The sequence below is a fragment of the Emydura macquarii genome, unplaced genomic scaffold, assembly GCF_026122565.2.
Source record: "Emydura macquarii macquarii isolate MOO-44397 ecotype Brisbane River unplaced genomic scaffold, CSIRO-AGI_Emac_v2 contig_1170, whole genome shotgun sequence".
NCBI classification, from domain to species: Eukaryota; Metazoa; Chordata; order Testudines; family Chelidae; genus Emydura; species Emydura macquarii.
In genome coordinates, this window is record NW_027131307.1 from 956,287 (window position 1) to 983,120 (window position 26,834).

The window sequence follows — 26,834 nt, forward strand, 5'->3', positions numbered from 1 at the left end:
TATTTGGCACTAGTGCAACTGCTGCTGGAATAGTGTGTCCAGTTCTGGTGTCCACAATTCAAGAAGAATGTTGAAAAATTGGGGCGAGGTTGGAGAACAGCCTCAACAATGATTAAAAGATTGGTAAAATACCTTATATTGAAAGACTCAGGGGACTCAATCTGTAAGTTATCAAAGCAAAGGTTTAGAGGTGACTTAATCATAGTCTATAAATACCTACATGGGAAACAGAAATTTGTTAATAGAGGGCTCTTCAGTCTAGTAGAGAAAGATATAACATACCATTTTCGCTGGAAGTTGAAGCTAGAAAAATTCAGACTTGAAATAAAGGTACAGATTTTTTTAATAGTAAGAGTAATTAACCATTGGCACAATTTACCAACAGTTATGATGGATTCTCCCTCACTGGATATTTCTGAATCAAGATTGGAGGTTTTTCTGAAAGATGTGCTCTAGTTCAAGCGGGAATTAATTCAGGGAAGTACTCTGGCCTGTGTTACAGGAGGTCAGAGCAGATGATCACAATACTCCCTTCTGGCCTTGGAATCTATGAAACCTACCAATTGAAGAAAAGGACAAGTTTAGCAGTTTACTGGCACAAATAGCTCTTTTGAACTGAACCAAGCCTCAAAAACAAGCTACAAATTTTAAACACAGACGTTTTATGTACATTTTAAAGGGTTGCAGTAATAACTATAATTTTAAAACTATTTATATTGTCATTTTTTATTTTACTGGTTGTCTTCACCTTATTTAACTTGCATGCATGAAGACACCACACACAGTTTCCTGCTATCTGTTGAGCCAGCACCCAAATCTGGGTAAACATTAAGGTGGAAATTTTTAAAGCTACTTTTGGGGATGTGGCTATCCAGTTTGAAAAACAGACATTCAAATCCGTAGCAGCTTTGAGAATCACAGCCTCCCTTTTGAGGATACTCTATAGTATGCCAAGTTGCTTTCTAGCATGTATGTTTAATAATATATAAAAGCCTCTCATGTCTTGTACTTCCAGGTTCCATTTTTTTCATTTCCTGTCCAATTACAGAGGCATCAGTTTCTCCCCACCCCAAACAGTCAGGGCACAAGCTAAATCAAGACTAAATAAAGTCTTAGTAACTTTTGAAAGGTTCTACCAAAACTTCTTTTACAGGAAAAATTCCAAATTAATTAATGTTTTTTGTAGCCCAAGACAGTCTCCAGACTTCATCCCTGGTAGAAAAATTAATTCTACTTTTATTATTAACCCTTAAAAACAAGAAACCAAAAAGAGTAGGTAATATTACAATACAGTGAAATTCTGTTATTCATATATTGCACTGGGACACCACCCAGGATGCAGGTGATGGAGTATTTCCCATTTCATTCAGTTAGTGTAATCCATATTCAATTAGCAATATGTCCCCACCAGGTGGTGGTTGGGCCAAATATATAGGTTGATGAGCCTGTTAAAGACTTAACTAACAGAGCTGGATTTTTTTAGTTCTGGCAGCAAAGACTCCTGGTTTAAGAACCAGATGCCCTAGGTTCAATCTCTGCAGCCAACCATCCAAGGGTGTCACATGACTCATTGTTTGCAGTGTTGTAGCTGTGCTGCTCCCAGGATATTACAGGAAACAAGGTGAAATGAGGTAGTATCTTTTATTGGATCAACATCTACTGGTGACAGAAACAAACTTTCAAGCACACACACTGCTCTATTTCAGGTCTGGTTAAAGGTATTCAGAGTGTCAGTTAAATACAATGTGGAACAGATTGTTTAGCATAAATAGTTAACGCATGTTCCAAGAGACCATTTGAGATGAAATGGCCTGTTACCAGCTCTACAATCATAGAACAAAGAAGAGGGGTTAGTGAGTTAAAGATTGTTGTAATGTGTCTTTATTAAGACCATGATTTTTAGTGTCTAGCTTGCAGTTAGTATATCACTTGTGCATGTGCATATTTGTGATCCTTGTATTGGTGGCAATGAATGATGGGGCCGAAACAAGTTACATAGGGGAGACTGGAGAATGGATCAGCTTTTCAGCTTGCAACTATCTCCATCCCATAATGTTATGGGTATCCCATAACTTTTTTGCATCTTTTTTCAAAACTCCACAAACCCACATGGCACTCTTTGTTGTCTGTCATCTCTGACAGAAGCACGGAGCCTGCACATCTCTGGACTATTGTCATGAGCGTTGCAAGCACAGGATGCGTGATCCCGGGGTATTTGCAGAGCTGCAAGAAGAACTGAATGATTGGGGAGCATGACGATTTCTTGGAGGACAGATTGCTGTGGGACACAGTAAGAACCAGTTCAAGGTTGTTGGAGTTCATGGCGCAGCTGCAGATGGTGGAGCTCCGTTTCTGGACCCAAGAAACAAGCACTCACTGCTGGGATCACATTGTAATACAAATTTGGGATGATAAGCAGTGGCTGCAGAACTTTTGGATGCACAAGGCCATATTCTTGATCTGTGTATTGAGCTTGCCCCAGGGACACCAAATGAGAACTGCATTGACAGCGGAGAAGTGATTGCCCTGTGGAAACTTGCAAGATTGGATTGCTATTGGTCAGACAGGAATCAATTTGGAGTTTGGAAATGCACCGTGGGGGTCACTGTGATGCAAATGTGCAGGGTCATTAATTGCCTCCTGCTATGCAGGACTGTGATGCTCGACACTGTGCAGGATATAGAGATAGCATTGCAGTTCTGGGGTTCCTGAACTATGGTGGAGCAGGGCCGTCCATAGCGGGATGCATAGGGCCTTGAGAAAACCACACTGTGTGGGCCCCTCGCCCGGCTCCAGTGGCATACCCTGGGTCTCCAGCGCCCAGAAGGTAAGCCTGCATTTGCCCTCCCCCACCCAGGTCTCACACGCCCCCTCCCCCTCTGCACAGGGCAGGAGTGGACACTGGCTCCCACAACATGACGCTGCCCCCCCAGCTGCCCCGAGGGAGTGTGCCTGTACCTGTGGGAAGTGGGGGTGGGAACATGCTGCATACCTCCTCCAGCATGGGATGCCCCCCTCCCACACTTACCCGACACGTGGCACCCGCCTCTCCCACTCCAGCCCTGCAGCCTGGTGCCAGCTTGGATGGGGTGGCCTCACCCTCTGGCCTGCAGGGGGGGTGCTGGCCTGGCCCTTTGACATGCAGGGGGCACAGGAAGCTCTGAGGAGCGGCTGGCTCCAGCTGCCCTTTAGAGCTCCTGTGGCCCCATTGTATGTCGTGAAGGGCTGGCCTGGTGCCTCCCACAGGCTGTTGCCCGGGGGCCTGGCCCCTTTGGTACTCCATTGCCTGCCTCCCACCAGGTCCCAGCACACAGCCGGGAGGCAGGCTGCAGCTGCCCACCTCCCACCCAGTCTGGAGAGGGGCCTGCCAAAGTGCGGGTCACAGGGAGGTCGTCCCGGTCCGCCCTACCCTAGGGACGGCTCTGGATGGAGCAATAGAAAGCATGTATATCCCTATTTTGGCACCAGACCACCTTGCCACTCAGTATATCAACAGAAAGGGCTACTTCTCTATGGTTATGCAACCATTGGTGAATCATTGATGTCAGTGAAGCATTCCCCATGTGGGCTGGTCAGGGAAGGTGCATGATGTTTGCATTTTAAAAACACAGGACTGTTCAAAAAGCTACAAGCAGAGACTTTTTCCCGACTGGTGGATTACCATTGGGAGTGTTGAAATGCCAGTAGTGATCCTTGGGCACTCAGCCTATCCTTTGCACTCCTGGCTCATGAAGCTGTACATCAGCCACTTGGACACCACCATCGAGCAATGTAGCTACCAGCTCAGCAAGTGCAGAATGACAGTTGAATGTGCTTTTGGTCACTTGAAGTGTTGCTGGTGGTGTTTACTCACAAGATTGGATCTCAGAAAAATATCCCAATAGTTATAGCTGCCTGTTGTGTCCTACATAATATAGGTAAAGAAAAGGGTGAAGTTTCCGCCAGAATGGAAGGCAGAGGTGGAGTAGCTGTCTGCTGAATTTGAACGACTAGATACTACAAGGGCTGTTAGAAGAGCTCAAGGTGGAGCTATACAGCTCAGGGAGGTTTTGAAAGACCATTTTAACAGTGAGCCAGAATAATGTGTATTGTTGTAGTGTGCTGCATCTGGCCTAGCTCACTTGTGGCCTGGTAGGAATCGTGGTGATTGCTGTATAACATTGTCAATGGACCTATTAATTTTGTTTGTGAATGATCCTATGAGTTGTGTGACACTGTGCAGTAATAGGTAATTGGTAGCTTTCAGAACAGCTGATCAGTTGTCAACATATGTTGTGAATTAGTAAAGATGAATTATGTTCTAAATAATGGAAGTTTATTCTGTAACAATCCATGCAAAAAAAGGGGAGGCCATTTTAAAACAAATACATAAAAACACTTAAGAGACCGGAACGTATGCAGAGGAAAGAACATTCATATCCATTTCAGCTACACACACACCAACTGTGGCTTTCACAAGTCTGTATGTGAACCTGTGATTGTCTTTAATGTTTTGCAAGGTGGAGTAATAGAGAGAGTGCAGTGACCCCTGATGTCACATGGAATGTTGAGTGGGGGGGGGTTATAGTAAGGTCCCGATATTGTGTTCTCTATAGGCTGCTGAGGGAAGTGAGGACAGGATTGTTGAACATGCAAGGTCCTCCAGTGTCTGCGGCTGCCTGAGAATCCCCATTATTTTATGGTGCATCTCCTTCTCCTTCAGCTGCTGGGACTCCAGGGACTTTCTCCCCACTCTTTCTTTCTCCAAGCTGCCTGTAGTGTTCATTTCCAGGCCCTTTCCTCACGGTCCAATACAGCATTGGCTTGCAGGATCTTTTGGAATATGTCATCCCAAGTCCTCTTCTTTTTTCTCCTGATCTGGCTCAGGCATTCTGCTGGTATGGAGGGAGACACCCTAAAAGCTACAATGACCACATTTGAAGATAAGAGGCCAAGGCACCTATGTCAACATATTCACTACAAAAGGGGAAACTTAAAATGCTGAATTCACTCTTTTTGCTCTTCCAAAGTTTTAAGCACTACATTCTTACTTGTGTTTTGGATTGCTTGTGCAAGGCACCAGTCACAGCACCAGCCATGCTGAATATGGCCTGCTGCAAGTTGGGGAAATTAGAAGGGAATTGCTTGGTAGCACAAGGCAATGGCAGTGAATACTGTCACCATTTTCCACAGGCAGTGATGACTTTAGCTGATACCTTACTCCTTAGGGTCGCAAAGGCAGAGAGAGCATAGCTGCCACTGGCATCCTGAAGCTGCCTAGGCCCCGTATGCCACTAGCCTGTGTACTGCAATGGTGCCTGCTGAAGTTATCGCTGAGTGGTATAGAAAAGTGTTCTACTGTGGATGAAGAAATAAGGCAGCCCTCCCCAGAAACCTTTGGCAGAGGATTGTAGAGTACCTCCATGAAAATTTCATCAAGCTCTCTCAGAAGATTCAAGAGACATCCTTGTGTATGTAAACCAACCGCTTCACATGTCCCTCCTCCCCAGTTCTAGATAGGAATGAAAAGCAGATAGCAACTCTACCTGTCTTAGATGTACCACTGCTGCTTCTAGCATGAGTAAATTAGTGAAAAGTCAAAAGATGTTTTTTGCTCCTTTGGGGGTGCCATCCCTTTAATTGGAAATTTATCTGCACATTTAGAAGAGACCTCAATATGTTATCTCATCCAGTCTCCTACAAGAACTAAGTAATAATTAGACCATTCCTGGCAGATGTTTTTTCTAACATGTTCTTAAAAACCTCCAATGACGAAGATTCTACAACCTCCCTAGCCAATTTATTTCAGTGCTTAACTACCCTGATAGGAAGCTTTTCCAAATGACCAACCTAAGCCTCCCTTATTGCAATTTAAGCCCATTGCGTCTTGTCCTATCCTCAGAGGTTAAGGAGAACAATTTTTCACACTCCTACTTGTAACAACCTTTTATGTACTTGAAAACCGTCATGTCTCTCTTTAGTTTTCTCTTCTCCAGACTAAGGCCATGTTTGCACTTCCACTTAAGTCGGCAAAACTGTGTCACTGAGGGGATGTGAAAAAACACACACCCTGAGCAACATAAATTTTGCTGGCATAAGCGCTTGTGTGCATAGCGGTATGTCGGCAGGAGATGCACTCCTGCTGATGTAGCTACCATTGCTCATTTAGGTGTTTTTATTATGTTGATGGGAGCGCTCTCTACTGCCAGCATAGTGTGGCTACATGAGCAGTCTTACAGCAGCACAGCCTAAATATGGCCTAAACAAACCCAGTTTTTGAGTCTTTCCTCATAGGTCTTGTTTTCCAGACCTTTAATTTTTTTTGCTCTTTCCTTGACTTTCTCCAATTTGTCCACATCTTTCTTGAAATGTGGCACTCAGAACTGGCCACAATACTCCAGTTAAGGCCTTAATCAGTGTGGAGTAGAATGGAAGAATGACTTTTTGTGTCTTGCTTACAACACTCCTGCCAATACATCCCAGTAGTATGTTCGGTTTTTTGCAAGTGTTATACTCATGTTTAGCTTGTGATCTACTCTAACCCCCAGCTCCCTTTCTGCAGTACTCTTTCCTAGGCAGTCATTTCCCATTTTGTATGTGTGTAATCAGTTGTTCCTTCTTAAGTGGAGTACTTTGCATTTGTCTATATTGAATTTCATCTTACTTACTTCAGACCATTTCTCCAGTTTGTTCAGATCATTTTGAATTTTAATTCTATCCTCCAGAGCACTTGCAACTGCTCCCAGTTTCGTATCATCTGCAAACTTTATGAGCATAGTCTCTATGCTATTATCTACATCATTTATGAAGATATTGAACAGAACTGGACCCAGGACCAATACCTGCATGACCCAACCCTATATGTCCTTCCAACTGGACTGTGAACCATTGATAACTCTCTGGGTATGGTTTTCCAATCAGTTATGCACCCACCTTATAGTAGTGCCATCTATGCTGTATTTCCCTAGTTTGATTATGAGAAGGTTATGTGGCACAGTATCAAAAGCCTTACTAAATTCAAGATATACCATATCTACCACTTCCTTCTATCCACAAGCCTTGTCACTCCTGTCAAAGAAAGCTATTAGGTTGATTTGACATGATTTGTTCTTGACAAATCTATGTTGACTGTTACTTACCACCTTATTATCTTCTAGGTGTTTTCAAATTGATTTGCTCCATTATCTTTCTGGGTACTGAAGATAAGCTGACTGGTCTGTAATTCCCCAGGTTGTCTTTATTCCCCTTTTTATAGATTGGCACTATACTTGCCATTTTCCAGTCCACTGGAATCTCTTCTGTCTTCCATGAATTTTTTAAGATAATTGCTAACGGCTCAGATATTTCCTCAGTCAACTCCTTGATTATTTTAGGATGGATTTCATCAGGCCCTGCCGACTTGGACATCTAACCTCTTTAAGTAATTTTTAACTGGTTCTTTCCCTATTTTAGTCTCAGATCCTATCTTATTTTCATTGGTGTTCATTATGTTAGACATCCGATTGCTACCTAATTTTTTGGTGAAAAACTAGAGGGGGGGAAAAAAGGCATTTAGCACTTCTGCCATTTCCACATTTTCTGTTATTGTCTTTCCTGCCTCACTGAGTAATGGACCTACCCTGTCCTTGGTCTTCCTTTTGTTTCTAATGTATTTGTAAAATGTTTTCTTGTTACCCTTTTTGTCTCTAGCTCATTTAATTTCATTTTGTGCATTGCTCTTTCTAATTTTGTCCCTACATGCTTGTGTTGGTTTTTTTTTTTTTATATTCATCATTCATAATTTGACCTAGTTTCCACTTTTTGTAAGACACTTTTTTGAGTTTCAGATCATTGAAGATCTCCTGGTTAGGAAGTATGGTAAGATACTATACTGACTTATCTTTTCTATGCAGTGGGATAGTTTGCTCTTATGCCCTCAATAATATCTCTTTGAAAAACTGCCAGCTCTCTCAAACTGTTTTTCCCCTTAGTCTTGCTTCCCGTGGGATTGTACCTACCAATTCCCTGAGTTTGCTTAAGTGTGTGTTCTTGAAATCTATTGTCTTTATTCTGCTGTTTTCCATTCTACCATTCCTTAGAATCATGAACTCATCATTTCATGATCACTTTCATCCAAGCTACCTTCACTTCCAAATTCTCAACCAGTTCCTCTCTGTTTATCAAAATCAAAGCTAGAACAGTCTCTGCCCTAGTTACTTTCTCCACCTTTTGAAATAAAAAATTGTTTCTAATGCATTCTAAGAATTTGTTGGATAATTTGTGCCCAGCTGTACTATTTTACCCAAGAGATATCTGGGTAGTTGAAGTCCCTCATCATCACCAGGTCCTGTGCTATGGATGATTTTGTTAGTTGTTTTAAAAAAAAGCCTTTTCCACCTCTTCTTCTTCGTCTACAGTAGACTCTTACTGTAACATCACCCTTATTTTTTACTCAGAGACTTTCAACAAGTCTGTCTCCTATTTTCATCTCAACCTTAGTTCAAGTGTATACATCTTTGATATACAAGGCAACACCTCCTCCATTTTTTCCTTGCCTGCCCTTCCTGAGCATGTCGTACTCTTCCATAATAATGTTCCAATCGTGTGTATTATCCCGCCAAGTCTCTGTGATGCCAAATATGTCAGTGTGATTATTCACTAGTGTTTCTAGTTCTTCCTGTTTATTCCCATACTTCTTGCGTTAATATACAGATATGTAAGATAATGATTTCATTTCTCCTCTGTTACTTCTTGTTCCTCTGTTGTCCTTGCTATAATTGCCCATGCTTCCCCCAGTTTCCGACCTTTCAGTCAGGTCTCATGTTTGTGACTTGTGTGGGCTTTTGTCTCTTTCCCTGTTGAACCTACTTTAAAGGCCACCTCACTAGTTTAGCCAGTCTGTAGCCAAACATACCCTTCCTCTTCCTCGATAGGTGGATCACATCTTCACTCAGCAGTCCTTCCTAGAACAGCATCCCATGGTCAAGGAAGCCAAAGCACTCCTGGTAACACCATCTGCGCAGCCAGGCGTTCACCTTCAGGATGAATCTGTCTCTGCTTGAGCCCCTACCTTTGACCAGAAGGATCGAAGAGAACTTCATCCTTACCCCTAGTCTGGTAGTCACTTCTGATCTGCTCAGGGTCATACCTTTCAGTATCATTAGTGCCCAGGCATGGATGAGTACCTTGGGATAGTAATCAGAGGGCTGAATGATCCTTGAAAATCCCTCTGTAGCATCTTGGATACAGGCCTCTGACAGGCAGCACACCTCCCAGGATGCCATGTCGTGCCATCAGATAGGTGCCTCTGTCCCCCTCAGAAGGAAGTCACCAACCACCACTACCCAATTTTTTGTTTTTGAACTGGTGGCTGTGATCCTCCCAGCCTTGGGGGTACAGAGTTTCTCCTCCTCCATCTTCATTCCTCATCCCTCATTGTCAGGCCAGCATAGTGGTTCTTCATCACTGAGATTGGAAGCAGGGGTGAAAGGTGTCTGCAGGGAGACTCTCTCAGGAAGAAGGTAGAATAGCTACAGAAGGAGGTGGCTAGGCTGAGGAGCATCCATGCACACAAGGAATTAATTGTGAATATTTATATGAAGACTTCCAAGGCTGAGAAAAACTGAGAAAAGCTATCTGGCTAGAGAGGACGCTGTCACACCACCAGGAGAGGAGAATACAGCTCTGTCACAGGGAGGCCACTGGCTGCCTGTTACTTCCCTGTGGCAGAGCTGTGTTCTCCCTGGTGGTGTGACAGAAGCTGGATCCCCTGGTTGCTTGTCCCCCATACTCCTCCTTTTCCTTGTCCTCCTCCTCATTGTTCATGACAGGGGCTTGTGACTCTGGCTCCTTGGAGGTATCCACGGTGTTGTGTGTGGGGCAGGGCTCTCCACGTAGCATGCGTCTCTTTGTATAAAAGCAGCAGGTCTGTGGCTCAGCACTAGATTGATTGTTGGCCTCCCTGGCCTTCTGGTGCTCCTGACACATCTCCTTTTTTTATGTGTGGAATTGCTGCTGATCCCTGTCATACCCCTTCTCCTACATCCTGGATAAATCTGCTCATAGATGTTGATGTTTCCATGGCTGGTTTGGAGCTATACCTGCCCAGCCTCTTCTCTTCACAGGCCCACGAGATTCAATATCTTCTGTCTACTCCAGGAAGGAGAATGCCTGGAGCGTGTAGCTGGCATGGACAACTGGGCAGCTGTATTCAGCAAGAGAGAGCTGCTAGGTATGCTCACCAAGCTCGGCAACCAGGCAAAGGAATTTAAAAAATTCTCAGAGTTCTAAAGGGGAGGGGGAACCTCTGATCTCCATGACCACTGGGCAATGGAATTCACAATGGTGACCAGAGCAGTCAGTGTGGGGTAATGTGGGACAGTTGTTGGAGGATACTTTGGGTCAACATAGGTAAGGCAGTGTCTGCACTCACACCACATTGACTTAAGTACATTTATGCTGCTCATAGAGGTGGTGTTACTATGTCTGCATAACTGGGTGCTTACAGCGGTGGGAGACTAACTTAAATGTAGATACCTGCACAATTAGGTCGACAGAAGCTGCCTTGCATCAACCTAACTATGTAGTATAGACCAGGCCTTAGTCTTTGTCCAGATGTGGTCCCAGGAACAAGACAAGGCAGCTGGCTGGAAATGTAGGGCAGAGTACCTCACTTCCTACATCTGGCTTACATCAGTTCTTTTCCCACGGACTGATCTCAGGGAGAAGGCTCAGCTTTCCCCAGAGAACTTGATTTATAAAGCGTTAAAGGAGATTAATATAATTAATGACAATCCGAAAGTGCTTATGGAAAATAGATTCTGTCAAACTAACTTGATATCTTTTTTTGATGAGTTTACAAGTTTGTTTGATGTAAAATACTTAGACTCCTGTAAGGTGTTTGACTTCATGCCACGTGACATTTTGATTAAAAAACTAGAGCAATATAAAATTAACATAACACATATTAAACTGATTAAAATCTGGCTAACTGACAATCTCAAAATGTAAATGGTGTCGTAGGAAAGCTCAGGGCTCTTCTAAATAAAGACTTGAGTGTGTAGTTCTTTGAGGCAGTTTATTATGAGCAGCTCGGAGAAGTGTCAGTCACCCTAAGGCTCCTGAGGACATCTGCCTTACAGATGCACATCACTAAGTTTTATACAGTATTCAGACAAAGAAAAAGATGACGTATTACGGTACATTTTCATTAGCTCAACCTTTTCTTTATTAAGGTATACTAAGAAATTCCTTCATGTTGCTAATTGAACAGGGTCCCAGATTACTATAATAACTATCTCTTTGAGCTAGCTAGCAATGTCCCGTTATCTACTGACAGCTGCAAAAACCTGCAACATCTGCAAAATGTATCTGTTTCAAGGCTAAGAAAGCTACTAAAAATCCAAGATGGAATCTTTAGCATACAAGATGTAGTCTTAAAAGCTTAATATAAAATAGAATATATAACTTGGTATAAAAGTAGGATACAAAAAATGGAGTATATAAAACTGTTCCTTCCACAATTGCGAATCATCATCGAACAGATGTGTTTCCAATGCGGTTCTTTAAGGATCTACTCTTGTCACTTCATATTTAACATTTTAACAATGGCCTGGAAGAAAATATAAAATCACTGATAAAGTTTGCAGATGACTCAAAAATTGGAATGGTAAATAACTATTAGGACTGATCGATAATAGGGAGCAATCTGGATCACATCATAAATTGGGAGCAAGCAAACACTGTATGTTTTTAATACAGTTAATTACTAATGTATACATCTAGGAATAAAAAATGTAGGCCATGCATACAGGATGGGACACTCTAATCTAGGAAGCAGTGACTCTGAAAAAGATTTGGGTGTCATGCTGGATAATCAGCTGGACATGAGCTTCCTGTTCAGCACTGTAGCCAAAAGGGCTGGTGCGATCCTTGGATGCATAAATGGAAATCTCCAGGATGAGCAGTGAGGTTATTTTACCTCTGTATTTGGCAGTGGTGTGGCTGCTGCTGGAATATTGTGTTCAGTTCTGGGGTCCACAATTTAAGAAGGATGTTGAAAAGTTGGAGAGGGTTCAGAGAAGAGCTATGACAATGATTAAAGAATTAGAAATCCTGCCTTATAGTGATAGACTCAAAGAGCTCAACCTATTTAGCTTGACAAAGAGGTTAATGGGTGACTTGATTACAGTCTATATGTAACTAGGTGGGAAACAAATGTTTAATAATGAGTTCTTCAGTCTAGCAGAGAAAGGTATAACACTACCCTTGGGCTGGAAGTTGTAGCTAGACAAATTCAGACTAGAAATAAGGCATACATTTTTAACAATGAGAATAATTAACCAATTTACTAAGGGTCATGTGGATTCTCCATCACTGACCATTTGAAAATTAAGATTGAATGTTCTAAAAGATAGGTTCTAGGAATTATTTTATAGACATTCTATGACCTGTGTTACACAGGAGGTCAGACTAGATGATCACAATGGTGCCTTCTGGTCTCTGAATCTACGATTCAGTCCATATACCATCAAGAACTGGTGAACACTCTCAGATCTCCTAAATCAGTGGTTCTTAATGGAGTATGATTTGTCTTGTGCACCCCAAGTTTCATTTCACTTAAAAACTACTTGCTTACAAAATCAGACATAAAAATACAAGTGTCACAGCACACTATTACTGAAAAATGGCTTCCTTTCTCATTTTGTTTGTATGAAATTTTAGTTTGTATTGACTTCACTAGTGCTTTTTATGTAGCCTCTTGTAAAACTAGGCAAATATCTGAATGAGTTGATATAACCCGAGGAAGACCTTTAAGGGCCTCCAGGGGTAGGCATACCACTGGTTGAGAACCACTGTCCTAAATAACCATCTGATGGTGTATCTACACTGCACCTAGGAGCAAGCCTCCCAGCCCGGGTAGACAGACTCATGTATGGGGCTCATGCTACTGTGCTAAAAAGAGCTGTGTAGACGTTGTGGATGCTCAAGACTGAGCTCCAGTTCGAGCCACAGCCTCAAAACAATGTCTACACTGCTATTTGTAGCATGCTAGTACAAATCCCACTAAGAAAGTCTGTGGAACTAGGCTGGGAGGCTTGCTCCCAGATGCAGTGTAGACACACCATCAGATGGTTATTTAGGACAGTGGGTTCTCAACCAGGGGGTTGTGGGTGTGGAGTGTGAGTGAGAGAGACTAAAATACTGAGCTATCAGTCCTCAGTGTCTACTGAATAAGAATTAACTTCCAGCCTAGTCTTTTCACCCTGAACATTCTGGCTGCTCCCATTGCTGGACTTACACTGCTAACTTTCAGCCTCACTCACATCATATTTCCCTTCTCTTTTTCCCCTTCTGTCTCCTGTTTCTAGGAATCTTATCCTGTCTTTTCTCAAAATCCATTTGCAGTCTGACTTCTCAGAACTAATTCTTATCTCTTTTCCACTTTCCCACAATACACTGTTTCACTTAGCATCGATAAGAGATTTTAACCAGATCTTTTTGTCTTTCGGGGAAAGGTGTAAATGGCCTTGATTTATCTAAGAGCATTCTGCTCAGTACACTGCTTATATTTTGCAGCATAAGTTCATTCTCCTTGTTCTGGTAAACACTGGTTCAAATTAAACCAAGGATTAAACCAATTTTAACAAACAGAAAAAATTACATCTAACTTATTTTCCAGATTGAACAGATTTTCACCAGTGGGTTGTTCTGGGCTTTTTTTAGATGGATGAAGAAGCCTCGATGTGGGGTTCCTGACCATCCCCATTTAAGCCATAACCGAAGGAATAAGCGATATGCATTAACTGGACAAAAATGGAGACAGAAGCATATAACGTACAGGTATATTCTAATTTTTTTTTAAAGGGTGAAGAACAGCTTGATGTAGATTTTTATACTGAGCCATGAAAAGTGAAATTGTCTTTTCATACATACTCCCAGCCCTTTGAACTAGGTAATTTTTTTTAAAAAGTGCCTAAGTGACTAAGGGTCTAAATCCCATTTTCAAAATTATTTAGGGCCAGATTTTCAAAAGTATTTAGGGCCCATTAGTTAGTCACCTAACCTGCCTAAATTCCTGTCAGCATTTTTAGGTGCTTTTGAAATCTGGCTCTTGACTTAAATGACAATCAAAAGTGCTACCTAATAATTATTTGTTCCCTACTTGCTTTTTGATTGTCATTTAACCCTGAATATATTTACTGACAGTTTTTCAGAGGTGGTGCTGAATATTACAAATGGGTGTCTTTTTTCTTTTTGTTCAGTAAAGCACTCAGAGACATTTTGTCACTTTAAAATAATGAACAAATTTCTTCTTTATATTTATTTGTATTTATCTAATATTCTGAGTTTGTATAAAGTCCAGAGTCACAGTGAATGCTGCCAGGAATTTTCTGCAAAGTACATAATGTTTTATGATACTTGTATTAAAACTAAATGAAGTATTTGAAATAATTGGTTCTAACTGAAAGGAGTTGCAGACTAGCTTTTACTTTTTACAGGCTACACAAACGTAGTGAAAACATTTCTAAAATTAACTATATTATGTAATTTCATAATGGAAATAAAGTAAAAAATATCTAGTAATAGTTAATAGTGAATTATCATCCAAAGGTGATGCTTCTAATCAAGTTCTACAGGCATTTATTCTTGGCCCAGTGCTATTCAATATCTTTACCAATTATCTAGAAGAAAATATAAACTTGTTGCTGGTAAAGTTTGCAGGTGGCAGAAAAATTGGAGGAACGGTAAAGAAGGACAGATCACACAGAATATTTTAATGCTGTCAGATGCAAGGTCCTGTATCTAGGAACAAAGAATATAGGTCACCTTTATCAGTACCAATGCTCTTGGTTCCACAGCAGTTCCTTTGACACAAGGATCTCCTGGTCTCCTCAATGCTGGAATCTCCTTTTCTTGGTACCAATCTCACTCGAGCATGCTCGGTACTGAGCCATCTTACTACACCGCCCAGATCTGCTCCTCCCTTTTTGAGTGATGAGGATGAAGGTGAAATTTACTCCTCCCATCACACTTCACCTGCACATACATCTGCCGAGACCCAGGTCAATCACAGCAAAGGGATTATCACCCAGGGTCTTAAACTCAGGGCTGGTACGGACAACCATGGATGCCAACACACTTGCCTTTCCCAGCACAGTCACCTTATTGGGACGCATGGGCAGCATACCTAATACAACACCATATGCCTCCCAGTCCACACAGGGTAAGGTCAAGACATTCCCCTTTATCCTCTGTTTTGGGACCCTCCAAGCCCCCTGAAGAGGTGGTCGAGGAACTGGAGGAGGCCTCAGACCAGAAGCTGCACTAGCAGCCAACTTGTCATCCTGTTCCCTGGATGAAACTGTTATGCCCCCACCTACCACCAAGGGGTTTGACTTTAAACAATTTCAGGAGCTCTTTAAGAGAGTGGCAAACTTCTTGGGCATTCCATTAGAGGAAGTGCCAGAGTCCCAGCATAAACTGCTGTACATACTACACACATCAGCTTCCTCCAAAATCGCCCTACCAATCAATGATGCCTTTATGAACCGAGCCAAAGTCTTCTGGCAGACCCTGCCTGCAAAAGGGTGGATAAAAAGTAGTATGTGCCCTCTGAAGGAATGGAATTCCTTTTTTCACATCCCACACCAAACTCCCTGTTGATGGAAGCAGTGAATGAATGGGACAGACAACACCATTCCAGAATCACCTCATATGTCAGGAACTGGGAGAGACTAGATGTTTTTGGTTGTAAGGCCTACAATTTAGGATCGCCAACTATGAGGCTCTAATGGCCAAGCATAATTATACAAACTACTTGAAACTATCGGCTTTTATTGAGTTTCTGCCTGAGGAAAAGAAGACATAATTCAGGATGACCATATTGGAGAGCCATCTTCTTTCTCAAACAACCTTGCAAGCCTCACTGGACTTGGCAGACATAGTTATGCACCACAGATCCTGGTTTCACATCTCTGGGTTTCCTAAAGAGGTACAATCAATGGTCAAGGATCTCCCATTTGAAGGCCCCAAACTATTTGCATCCAAAACTGATGAGTCCCTTCACATATTAAAGGATTCCAGAGCGAAGCTGAAATCCTTGGGCATACACACACCTATGAATAAGAAAAAGCAGGGCAAGTACTATTCAGCGCAAAGATTCTGGTCTGTGTCTTATATACAACCTCAGAGACAGTACAGCCCACAAAGATGGAAGCATAAACCTGGAAGATGATAGAGTCCATCCCAGCAACCTTCTTCAAGACAACAATTTTGCAGTTTTGATCGAAGACCCAAGATACCCACAAGTGCTGGAAACACCCGCTACCTCCCATCCATTTGGAGACCCCATGCCATCACATCAGACAGATGGATAATAGAGCTCATTGAGACTGGCTATTCTATCTCATTTACCTCCATCTGTTATACTTATAAAATAAACTGCAGAATCTTATTCAGGGGGACAAGGCAATACGCCACATTTATTGTGAATACAAAGATTTAAAAAAACAATTTCCTGCACGTGCACACGCACACACAAGGTTCTACAAAGATGAAGTATAGTTACCAACCTCAGTTGCTCGTCTTAGTCGAGTGGCCAGGTGGCTAAGACACGAGGGAGGGAGCAAGGGTCTACTGGTGTGCACCAATGCTTCTGGAGGATGATTGTAGAACCAAACCCAAAGTCCTCATCTTTTCGTCCCCTTTTTATAGGGGTAAGCTCTTATGTTACTCTATGGGTTCTGCTTCATCATGCTGCGTCTGCATCCTGGTGTGATTAATAATCACCCATGTTTTGCAAGCATGATCATTGTTATTTTTCATAGTTCATCTTGTTTTCGTCCTTCAAGGTGGATTCCAGGATCATCAGGGTGGGCATTATTTGGCCATCTGGGTAAAATTTGTTATCTTCACTCCCTTGAACATCCAAGGCTGGCGCCTTTTCCTGTCACTCCCTGGTCTCACATACACACATCACTCATTCATCTATTCATACCCTAATCTCTTAACATTTACTTAAAACTTGTACTTGGAAGACACAAGTATCCTTCAGAAACAATAACATTTCTTTTTATATAAAACATTCACTACTGTTACAAAACATCCTCATTTAATATTGAATCTTTCTGTTTCAGAACATTTGCTGATGTTATTTTAAGCAGTGATCTTAAAACGTGTACTTCAACAATAGAACTTTACAAACAGGATAATCAATGACCGTTTGTTAGTTTTGGACAAACAGATGGTGGTTTCAAACAAACTTATCAATAGTGAACAGATCAAAGCAAAGCCTCACAGAGACTGCTGTGGTGGTTTGTCACATACCAAAAGCATAAGAGTATTTCACATAGAATCAATATAACAGAATCAAGCTTTGGGTCTACACATCCCCCCTACCACTTTTCCTCCTTGTCCCTATCCTGAGACCCTTCTCACGATCATCTACTGTGACAGGAGGTAAACCATCTCACATGCACAGGCACAATAGAACCTGTACCAACACAACACAGAGGGAGAAGATTCTACTCTCATTACTTTTAACCCAGAAAAAAAATGGAGGATGGAGGCCTATTCTCAACTTAAGGAAACTTAACAAATACATGAAGACCCAATGCTTCAGGATGGTCACATTAGCAACCATAATTCCATCACTGGAAAGAGGGGACTGCTTCTCGGCACTCAGTCTCCGGGATGCATATTTTCATATAACAGTACATCCCTCACACAGGAGGTTCCTCAGATTTTTTCTAGGAGAAGACCTCTTTCAGTGCAAAGTAGTGTTCTTCAGACTGTTCACTTCCCACAGGTATTTTCAAAAGTTCTCGTGGTGTTGGCTCACCTATGCAGACAAGGAGTCATAATATTCCCCTACTTGGATGATTGTTTACTCAAAGCATCAACTCAACAAGGGGTGCTAGAATCTACTCAGAACACAGTAGCACTTTTCACACATCTAGACCTACAAATAAATACACAGAAATCAACATTCACACCTGTGTAGAAACTGGAGTTCATTGGGGCCTACTTTAACTCTCTGGAGACTACAGCCTCGCTGCCCCAACAACAGTTCATGACTTTACTCAGTCTAATCTCCATGACACTAGGCAGTCCCCAGACATGGGCCAAGATCTGCCTCCAGCTGTTGGGCCACATGTCCACAATGATGTTCTTCCACACACACACACAGCATAAACAAATGTCTCAGGGTGCCAAACAAAGTAAAAGACTCTCTGCATTGGTGGATGCAACCAAACAATGTTTGTGTGGGAATCCCCTTTGTACAGAACCCTCCAATGATGATAATCACTGCGGATGCCTCCCTACTAGGTTGGAGGGCACGCTTGCACAATCATATGGTCCAAGGCATCTGGTCCCCATTAGAATCCATCCTACATATAAATATGCTGGAGCTACAGGTGCTTCACAGTGCATGCTCCTGTTTCCTATCTATGATAAAGAACAAAACTATAAAGATGCTCAAAGACAACATCACTTGCATGTTTTATATCAACCGGCAAAGGGGGGACATGGTCACACTCTCTAGAAACGGAAGCTATGCTACTATGGAACTGATGCATCAGTCACAACATCGACATCTCAGTCTCCTATCTACCAGGATGCCAAAGCACCACTCCAGATGCACTAAGCTTAAAATTTTCCCAGGACCACGAGTGGGAAATGAACCCTGGCGTACTACAGAATATATTCAGACAGTGGGGGTCCCTAGCTATAGACTTTTTGCAATGATCAAAAACACCAAATGCCCACATTTCTGCTCCAGAGCAGGATTGGATCTCTGGGTGACATTTTTCTCATCAAATGAGATGCACTCCTACTGTACGCATTCCCTCTGACCTGTCTTCTATCACGAGTCATACACAAAATCTGAACCGACAATTCCAGAGTCATATTGGCAACTCCAGAGTTGCATGGCCCAGGCAAACATAGTTTCCCTAACTCCTAAAGATGGTTGTGTGCCCACCGCGCATTCTTCCTCTTCTACTTCATCTCCTCTCCCAGGATGTGGGCCAGGTTCATCACCCAAACCCAGCAAGACTCCACCACAAGGCGTGGCTATTTGATGGCTCTGAGAAACCGAAATGACCTTACCATTAAGACTAATACTTACTGGTTAACCGGTGGCACGGGCTCTTGGTCTCCATGATGATGGCATCGGGCCATGGCAGATGTGGCTGTGCTGCTGTTGCTGCCTGGGGAGGCAGAGGCCCTGGTGCACACACTGAAGAGAGCCCCACTGTGGAGCACCGAGATGGGGGAGGGTCCCCCATGGAGCTGGGCTGGGGATGCTACTCGGGCTGAGGGGAGGGGGAAGAATGTCAGGGGGAATAATTATATCAGTTAAACCATTAACCAATATAATTTTAATAGTTTAAATGGTTACCTTTTTTCAAATGAAATTTACATCCCTAGTTCAGAGGAAGTAAGGGACAAAACAAGGAGCAATGGTCTCAAGTTGCAGTGGGGGGGGCGGTCTATGTTGGATATTAGGAAAAACTTTTTCACTAGGAGGGTGGTGAAGCACTGGAATGCGTTACCTAGGGAGGTGGTGGAATCTCCAGCCTTAGAGGTTTTTAAGGTGTGCCTTGACAGAGCCCTGACTGGGATGCTTTATTTGGGGTTGGTCCTGCTTTGAGCAGGGGGTTGGACTAGATGACCTCCTGAGGTCCCTTCCAACCCTCATCTTCTATGATTCTGTGATAAATAGCTTTCTGGATGCACTGACCTTTGTTATTGTCAACAACAGCTACAACTACCACCGGGTACCTGCACATGCTCCACCAGAGCTCTCTCTGCTTCAATAGTCTTCCTTAACGATGTCCCTATTATGGACATCTGCAAAGCAGAAACCTGGGCATCGGCCCATACATTCACACAACATTATGCCATAGAGCAGCACTCATCATCAGATGCTCTATTTGGACATATGGTTTTATCATCCGCCACAACTGCAACGCTAAAGCTCTGTCCTTTCACTGAGGGGCACTGCTCTACAGGCACCTAAAGTGGAGCACCTACAGGAAGGAGCCAGTGATTGTGATACATGTAGGTGCCAGTGACATAGGGAAAGGTAGGAGAAAGGGCTCCTAGGTAAGAAATTGAAGTCCATGGTAGCATTCCTTGAAATGCTTCCAGTTCCAGGTGCAGGGATAGTTAGACAGCAAAGCTGCAGGGTCTCAATGCATAGAATCATAGAATCTTAGAGTTGGAAGAGACCTCAGGAGGCCATCTAGTCCAACCCCCTGCTCAAAGCAGGACTAACCTCAGCTATATCATCCCAGCCAGGGCTTTGTCAAGCCACAGCTTAAAAACTTCTAAAGATGGAGATTCCATCACCTCCCTAGGTAATCCATTCCAGTGCTTCACCACCCTCCTAGTGAAAAGCTTTTTCCTAATGTCCAACCTAGACCTCCCGCCCTGCAACTTGAGACCGTTGCTCCTTGTTCTGTCATCTGCCACCACCGAGAACAGCCTAGCCCCCTCCTCCCTGGAACCCCCTTTCAGGTAGTTAAAGGCCGCTATCAAATCCCCCCTCATTCTTCTCTTTTACAGACTAAACAAGCCCAGTTCCCTCAGCCTCTCCTCATAAGTCCTGTGCTCCAGCTCCCTAATCATTTTTGCATGGATGAGATGATGGTGTAGGAAGAAGGGGTTTAGGTTTATTAGGAACTGGGGAACCTTTTGGGAAAGGAGGAGCTTGTACAGGAAGGATGGGCTCCATCTAAACTAAAATGGAACCAAATATCTCGCATGTAAAATTAAAAAGGTTGTAGAAGAATTTTTAAACTAAGGGCTGGGGGACAGCCGACAGATGCAGGAGGAGCACATGGTTTGGACAGAGACATTCCTTAGGGGAGGATCTATTAATGGGGATTTTCTATATCCTAATAAGGAGGAGCAGATGGAGGATGATCAAGTGCAGGAGGAAACTGAAGGGAAATTGTCAAATGAAAAAGAGTCGCATTCAATGACATCACATAGTGGCAGACAGCTAACAAATTTTAGAAGTGCTTGTATTCTAATGCTAGAAGTCTAAATACTAAGATGGGTGAACTTCAGTGCCTGGTATTAAGTGAGGATATTGATATAATAGGCTGCAATGGGGCTCCAACCACTGTTCTTGCGCCTCCTATTTGTTAGTCTGGGGAATCAGCTCTGCAGGTCCCAGTGCCTTCACGTGGTTGTGTCTCGCTCTCCGTTATATCTCTGCTTTAGGACCCACGTCTCTCCAAAACCCGTGACATCTGCTTTATGACACAACCCTCTGGCTGTGCCACAATCTGTGCTCTCTCCCCTTTTGGGGGATTCTGCAGTCCCAATCTAGCCACTTCCTTCAGTAGCAGCTGCAGTCTACTGTCCAGCCCTTACCTCAGGGCTCTCAGCTGCTCCTTCTCCAAAGCTAGCCACTGCTCTGTTTGTGATGCTGACCTTCCTCAGTCTGCAGGGCTGCCAGCCTTGCCTTCCCTTCCTAAGCTCTTGGGAATGACTGCCCTTTTTGCTGGCTGCCTATATAGGGCCTCCTCGCCCCTGATTGGCTATTCCTAGCACAGCCTCCCTAGGGTTTTTTCAGGCTAGTGTGGGGCAGCCGCCCCACAACATAGATGTCACAGAAACTTGGTGGAATGATGATAATCAATGGGATATGGTAATACCAGGGCACAAAATATATGGCAGTGGTTCTCAGACTTTTTGTATTGATGACCCCTTTCACACAGCAAAACTTTGAGTGCAACTCCCTGTGGATGCCTGCCCTTGGCCCCCATGGGTTCCACACTCCCTCTTTGCCCCTGGCTCCTGCACTGTGTCCGCTTCACCTCTAACCTCTGCAACCCCCTCCTGCACCTACCTGGGGAAACATGCACTGCATTCACAGAGCAGCTGGGATTGCTGCTTGCTTCCATCTCGAAAGCTGCTCCTCTTCGCACCCCTAGGGGGCTGTGAGGGGGAGGAGCGAGGAGCAACATCAGGACTCCTTGCATCCAGGTCACTTTCCCCACTTGGGCTGAGTAAGGGGAGGGTAGAGAACAGCAACTTCTGAAGCTCATCTCACAGCACAGCCCAGGTGAGGAAAGTGACAAGGGAGTCCTGGCATTGCTTCTCACTCCTCCCCTCCACAGCCCCCTAGGGAGCACGGAGGAACATTGGGGAAGGGGGGGGGGTGAGCAGTATCTGTTTATCATTGCTCGCTCCCATGTTCCTCCACCAGGAGGAAGCAGGGAGGCTCACAGACCTGGCTGGGGTTGGAGCTCGCAACCCCTAGTTAGAGAACAAATGATATATAGGAATGACATAGTAGGTCGTGCTGGTGGGGAGTGGCATTATATATGTAAGAAAGCATAGAGTTAAATATAGTACAAACCTTAAATTAATCAAAATTTACCTTAGAATCTCTATGGATAGAAATTCAGTGCTTGACTAATAAGCATATAGCAGGAGGAGTATACTACTGACCACATGACCAGGATGGTGATGGTGACTGTGAAATGCTCAGGGACATTAGAGAGGCAGTAAAAATAGAAACTCAATAATAATGAAGGATTTCAACTATCCTCAAACTGACTGAGAATGTCACCTCAGAACTGGGTGCAGAGAGAAAGTTTCTAGACACCATAAATAACTGCTTCTTCGAGCAGCTAGTCCTGGGACCCTTAAGGGGAGAGGCAACTCCTGATTTAGTTCAAAGCAGAGCACAGGATTGGATCCAAGAGGTGAATATAGCTAATCCCCTTGGTAATAGTGATCATAATACAATTAAATTTTACATTGTTGTGGGGGGAAACACCAAAGAAGTTCACCGCTGTAACGTTAAACTTCAGAAAGGGGAACTACACAAAAATGAGGACGCTGGTTAAAAGGAAATTAAAAAAGGTACAATCAGAAAAGTGAAATGCCTGCAAGCTGCAGGGAAGCTTTTTTAAAAAAACCACCATAATAGAGGCTCAAATTAAATATATAACCCACATTTAAAAATATAGTAAGAGGACCAAAAAAGTTCCACTATGGCTAAACAATGAAGTAAAAGAGGCCATTAGAGTAAAAAAATTGCAAGTTAAATCCTACTGAGGAAACTAGAAAGGAGCATAAAAGTATAAGTAGGCAGGCCATAAAAGAATTTGAAGCCAAAGACTCAGCAACTATGAGCAAAAAAAAAACTTTAAGTATATCAGAAGCAGGATTCCTGCTAAACACTCTGTGGGGCCGCTGGATGATCAAGGTTCCAAAAGAGCACTCAAGGAAAATAAGGCCACTAGGAAGAGGCTAAATTAATTCTTTGTATCAGTCTTCACTGCAGAGGAAGTGAGGGAGGTTTTTCAGTGACAAATCTGAGGAACGGTCCCAGATTGAGGTGTCAGCAGAGGTAGTTTTGGAACAAATTGATAAATTAAACAGTAATAAATTACCAGGACCAGATGGTATTCACCCAAGAGTTCTGAAGGAACTCAAATATGAAATTGCAGAGCTTTTAACTGTGATATGGAACCTGTCACTTAAATCAGCCTCTGTCCCAGATGACTGGAGGATAGCTAATGTGACACCAATTATTAAAAAAGGCTCCAGAGGCAATCCTGGCAATTACCGGCCAGTAAGCCTAACTTCAGTACCAGGCAAATTGGTTGAAACCTTAGTAAAGAACAGAATTATCTGACATATAGATGAACAGGATTTGTTGGGAGAAGAGTCAACACGGTTTTTGTAAAAGGAAATCATGCCTCACCAATCAATTAGAATTCTTTGAGGAGGGTCAACAAACATATGGACAAGGGTGATCCAGTGGATCTAGTGTGCTTGGACTTTCAGAAAGCCTTTGACAAGGTTCCTCACCAAAGGCTCTTAATCAAAGTAAGCAGTCATGATATAAGAAGGAAGGTCCTCTCATAGATCAGTAACTGGTTAAAAGACAGGGTAGGAATAAATGGTCAGTTTTGAAAATGGAGAGAGGCAAATAATGGTGTTCATCACAATTGTACTGGGACCAGTGTTATTTAACATTCATAAATGATCTGGAAAAAGGGGGTAAATAGTGAGGTGGCAAAATTTGCAGGTGATACAAAATTAGTCAAGATAATTAAGTTCAAAGCAAACTGTGAAGAGTTACAAAGGAATCTCACAAAACTCAGTGACTGGGCAACAAAATGGCAGATGAAATTCAATGTTGATAAATGCAAAGTAATGTACATTGGAAAATATAATCCCATCTATACATACAAAATGATGGGGTCTAAATTAGTTGTTACCACTCAAGAAAAAGATCATGGAATCATTGTGGATAGTTCTTTGAAAACATCTGCTCAATGTGCAGTGGCATTCAAAAAAGCTAACAGAATGTTAGGAATTATTGGGAAAGGGAGAGATAAGAAAGAAAATATAATGCCTCTATATAAATTCATGGTATGCCCACAACTTGAATACTGCGTGCACTTCTAGTTGCCCCATCTCAAAAAAGATATATTAGAGTTGGAAAAGTTACATAGAAGGGCAACAAAAATTATTAAGGATATGGAACAGTTTCCATATGAGGAGAAATTAAAAAGTCTGGAACTTTTCAGCTTGGAAAAGAGACAACTAAGAGGGGATATGATAGAAGTCTATAAAATCATGAATGGTGTGGAGGAAATGAATAAGGAAGTGTTATTTATTCCTTCACATTACTCAAGAAGCAAGGGTCAGCTAATGAAATTAATAGGCAGTAGGTTTAAAACAAACAAAAGGAAGTACTTCTTCACACAACACACAATCAACCTGTGGAACTCATTGCCAGGGGATTTGTGAAGGCCAGAAGTATAACTGGGTTCAAAAAAGAATTAGATAAGTTCATGGAAGATAAGCATCAAGGGCTATTAGCTAAGATGGTCAGGGATGCAAACTCATGGTCTGGGTGTCCCTAGCCTCTTACTACGAGGAGATGGTAGTGGATGACGGGACGGATCATTTGATGATTGCCTGTTCTGTTCATTCCCTCTGAAGCATTTAGCAATGGTAACTGTTGGAAGACAAGATACTGGGCTAGAGGGACCATTGGTCTTACGCAGTATGGCCGTTTGCTGTGAGGCTTAGGTAAGAGAGGTGTCCATGTGTCTGGAATGAGGCTGCAGTGCGCATTCTCAGAATCAGAAACTTACCCACTGAGTGAGTTTAGACACAAAGGACTCGGTAACAGGAGCCGGGGTTTTGTGGCTTGCAGTGGCACCTAAAAATGGGAGTTAGGCAGCTAAATCTAGGTTTAGGCAGGAAATCTGCAGAAAGTCAGATTAGAAGATTGGTATGAGTGCTTCTGATTCTTATAGCCCACAAATCAATAAGAGGACAAATTGTGGCTCCATTATTCACTAGTGATCTGCCAATTGTCATGTGTCTGACAGCTTTATCACATGTGCATGCATCGGAGGAAAAATGTCACATCTTGAGAGGGGGAGACACCCTCTCTTTCCCCTCTCAAAGAGCCTTGTTATACTATGTGACAACATGCTGAGTGTTAAGCTATTGGACAATAAATCCTACTCTCAATTCTTGTTGTGACTGCTGCTAGTACTTCTGTCCTGTTCACCCAAGACTTCATAACCCTACCTTATCGGAGTCGATTAGTGTGCTCTTATTTCATAGATAAGCTGACTAAAAAGCTGCACAGCTCAAGCTGAGTTGGTACCAGAACACAAGTCTCTAAAATTACCTTATCAAATTTGTCCCACTGTCTTGCAGAATGAGAGTGCAAAATCACGTACTAGGCTGTACTGTCTGGATCCATTGTTCTAACCACTAGAGTACAGTCTGCTCCTGGAGTCAGGAATAAAACCCAGGAATCCTGAAACCAGCATTCTAGTATTGGCTCACAAACAATAGTATAATCCATTGGGTAACTGTATTATGTCTCCTTTAGGGAGTTGCTCATATAAAGGATAACAATGTGCTTCTGCTGCTAGTTATTTCTATAGCTTGAGTGGCTGAGACCTGTTCTATATATCTGATAGTCTTGGGTTCAGATCTTGCTGCTGTCTCATGGAGGAGGAAAACATGATATATGATCATGTCATTAAAGAATACAACCTAATTCATATGCCGAGTGGGATGAACTGAGGTTATACAGGTGTCCTTAATACTGGCATTTTCGGACTAATCAAAGCTTTATTTGATAGCCTTAATAGTATCTTAAGATAGTTTTTTTGCCTATTATACATATATATGACCTCCATCTTAAATTAACATTTTTTGAGGGGTAGATGCCTCAAGACACTGAGCTACAGAGCCTTTCATATATAGGTCACCATTTTGAATCCAGCCTCTCCCACTGGGATATGAAAGTTGTTCCCCACTGCAATTTGTGTTAGTTGGGAGATTCAGCAGAGAACCCATGCAGGCTTAACTGCTTCTGTGCCTCAGAGAGGCAGACCTGGCAGGGTCCTACATGCAAACTGAGGCCTTCATTTTCCAGGGTTCACAAGTAGCAGCTTTTGCCAGCACTAAATCCACAGCATTTCTGAAGATGAAGTGTGGGGTTATATACAAGTTATTTGTCAATAAACAGATTAGTTCATGAAATATTTTGCAAAAAATGTCACAAATGGAGTTGCACAAAATTTGGTAGCAGTGTCACACTAGTGAGGTCTATCTTCGAGTGATTGCTCATATCCATTCCAATGTAGGTGAGTGCGCGCCCCGTGCACTAGTTCCCGGAACTTTTTTCCCCTTAGCAAGCCCCGTAGGGTCGGCTCAGGTGCACCCTGGAGTACCGCGCTCATGTCGTGGTACATAGGGCGCTGCTGACCCCGCGGGCCCTCAGTTTCTTCTTTCCGCCTGTGACGGTTGCTGGAACGTCTGCTTCTTGCTTCAGCAAATAGCATCCCCTTTGTGCATAGACT

General features: G+C 42.9%; 1 protein-coding gene across 1 annotated transcript in view; it reads left to right on the forward strand.

Moving 5' to 3' along the window:
- The window catches only part of MMP24 (matrix metallopeptidase 24), a 250,246-nt gene that overhangs the window by 66,857 nt on the left and 156,555 nt on the right, over positions 1-26,834 (forward strand). The window contains exon 3 of the mRNA XM_067546868.1: positions 13,684-13,800. Within this exon, the coding sequence (XP_067402969.1) occupies positions 13,684-13,800 (117 nt within the window). The remainder of the gene's footprint in view (positions 1-13,683; positions 13,801-26,834) is intronic.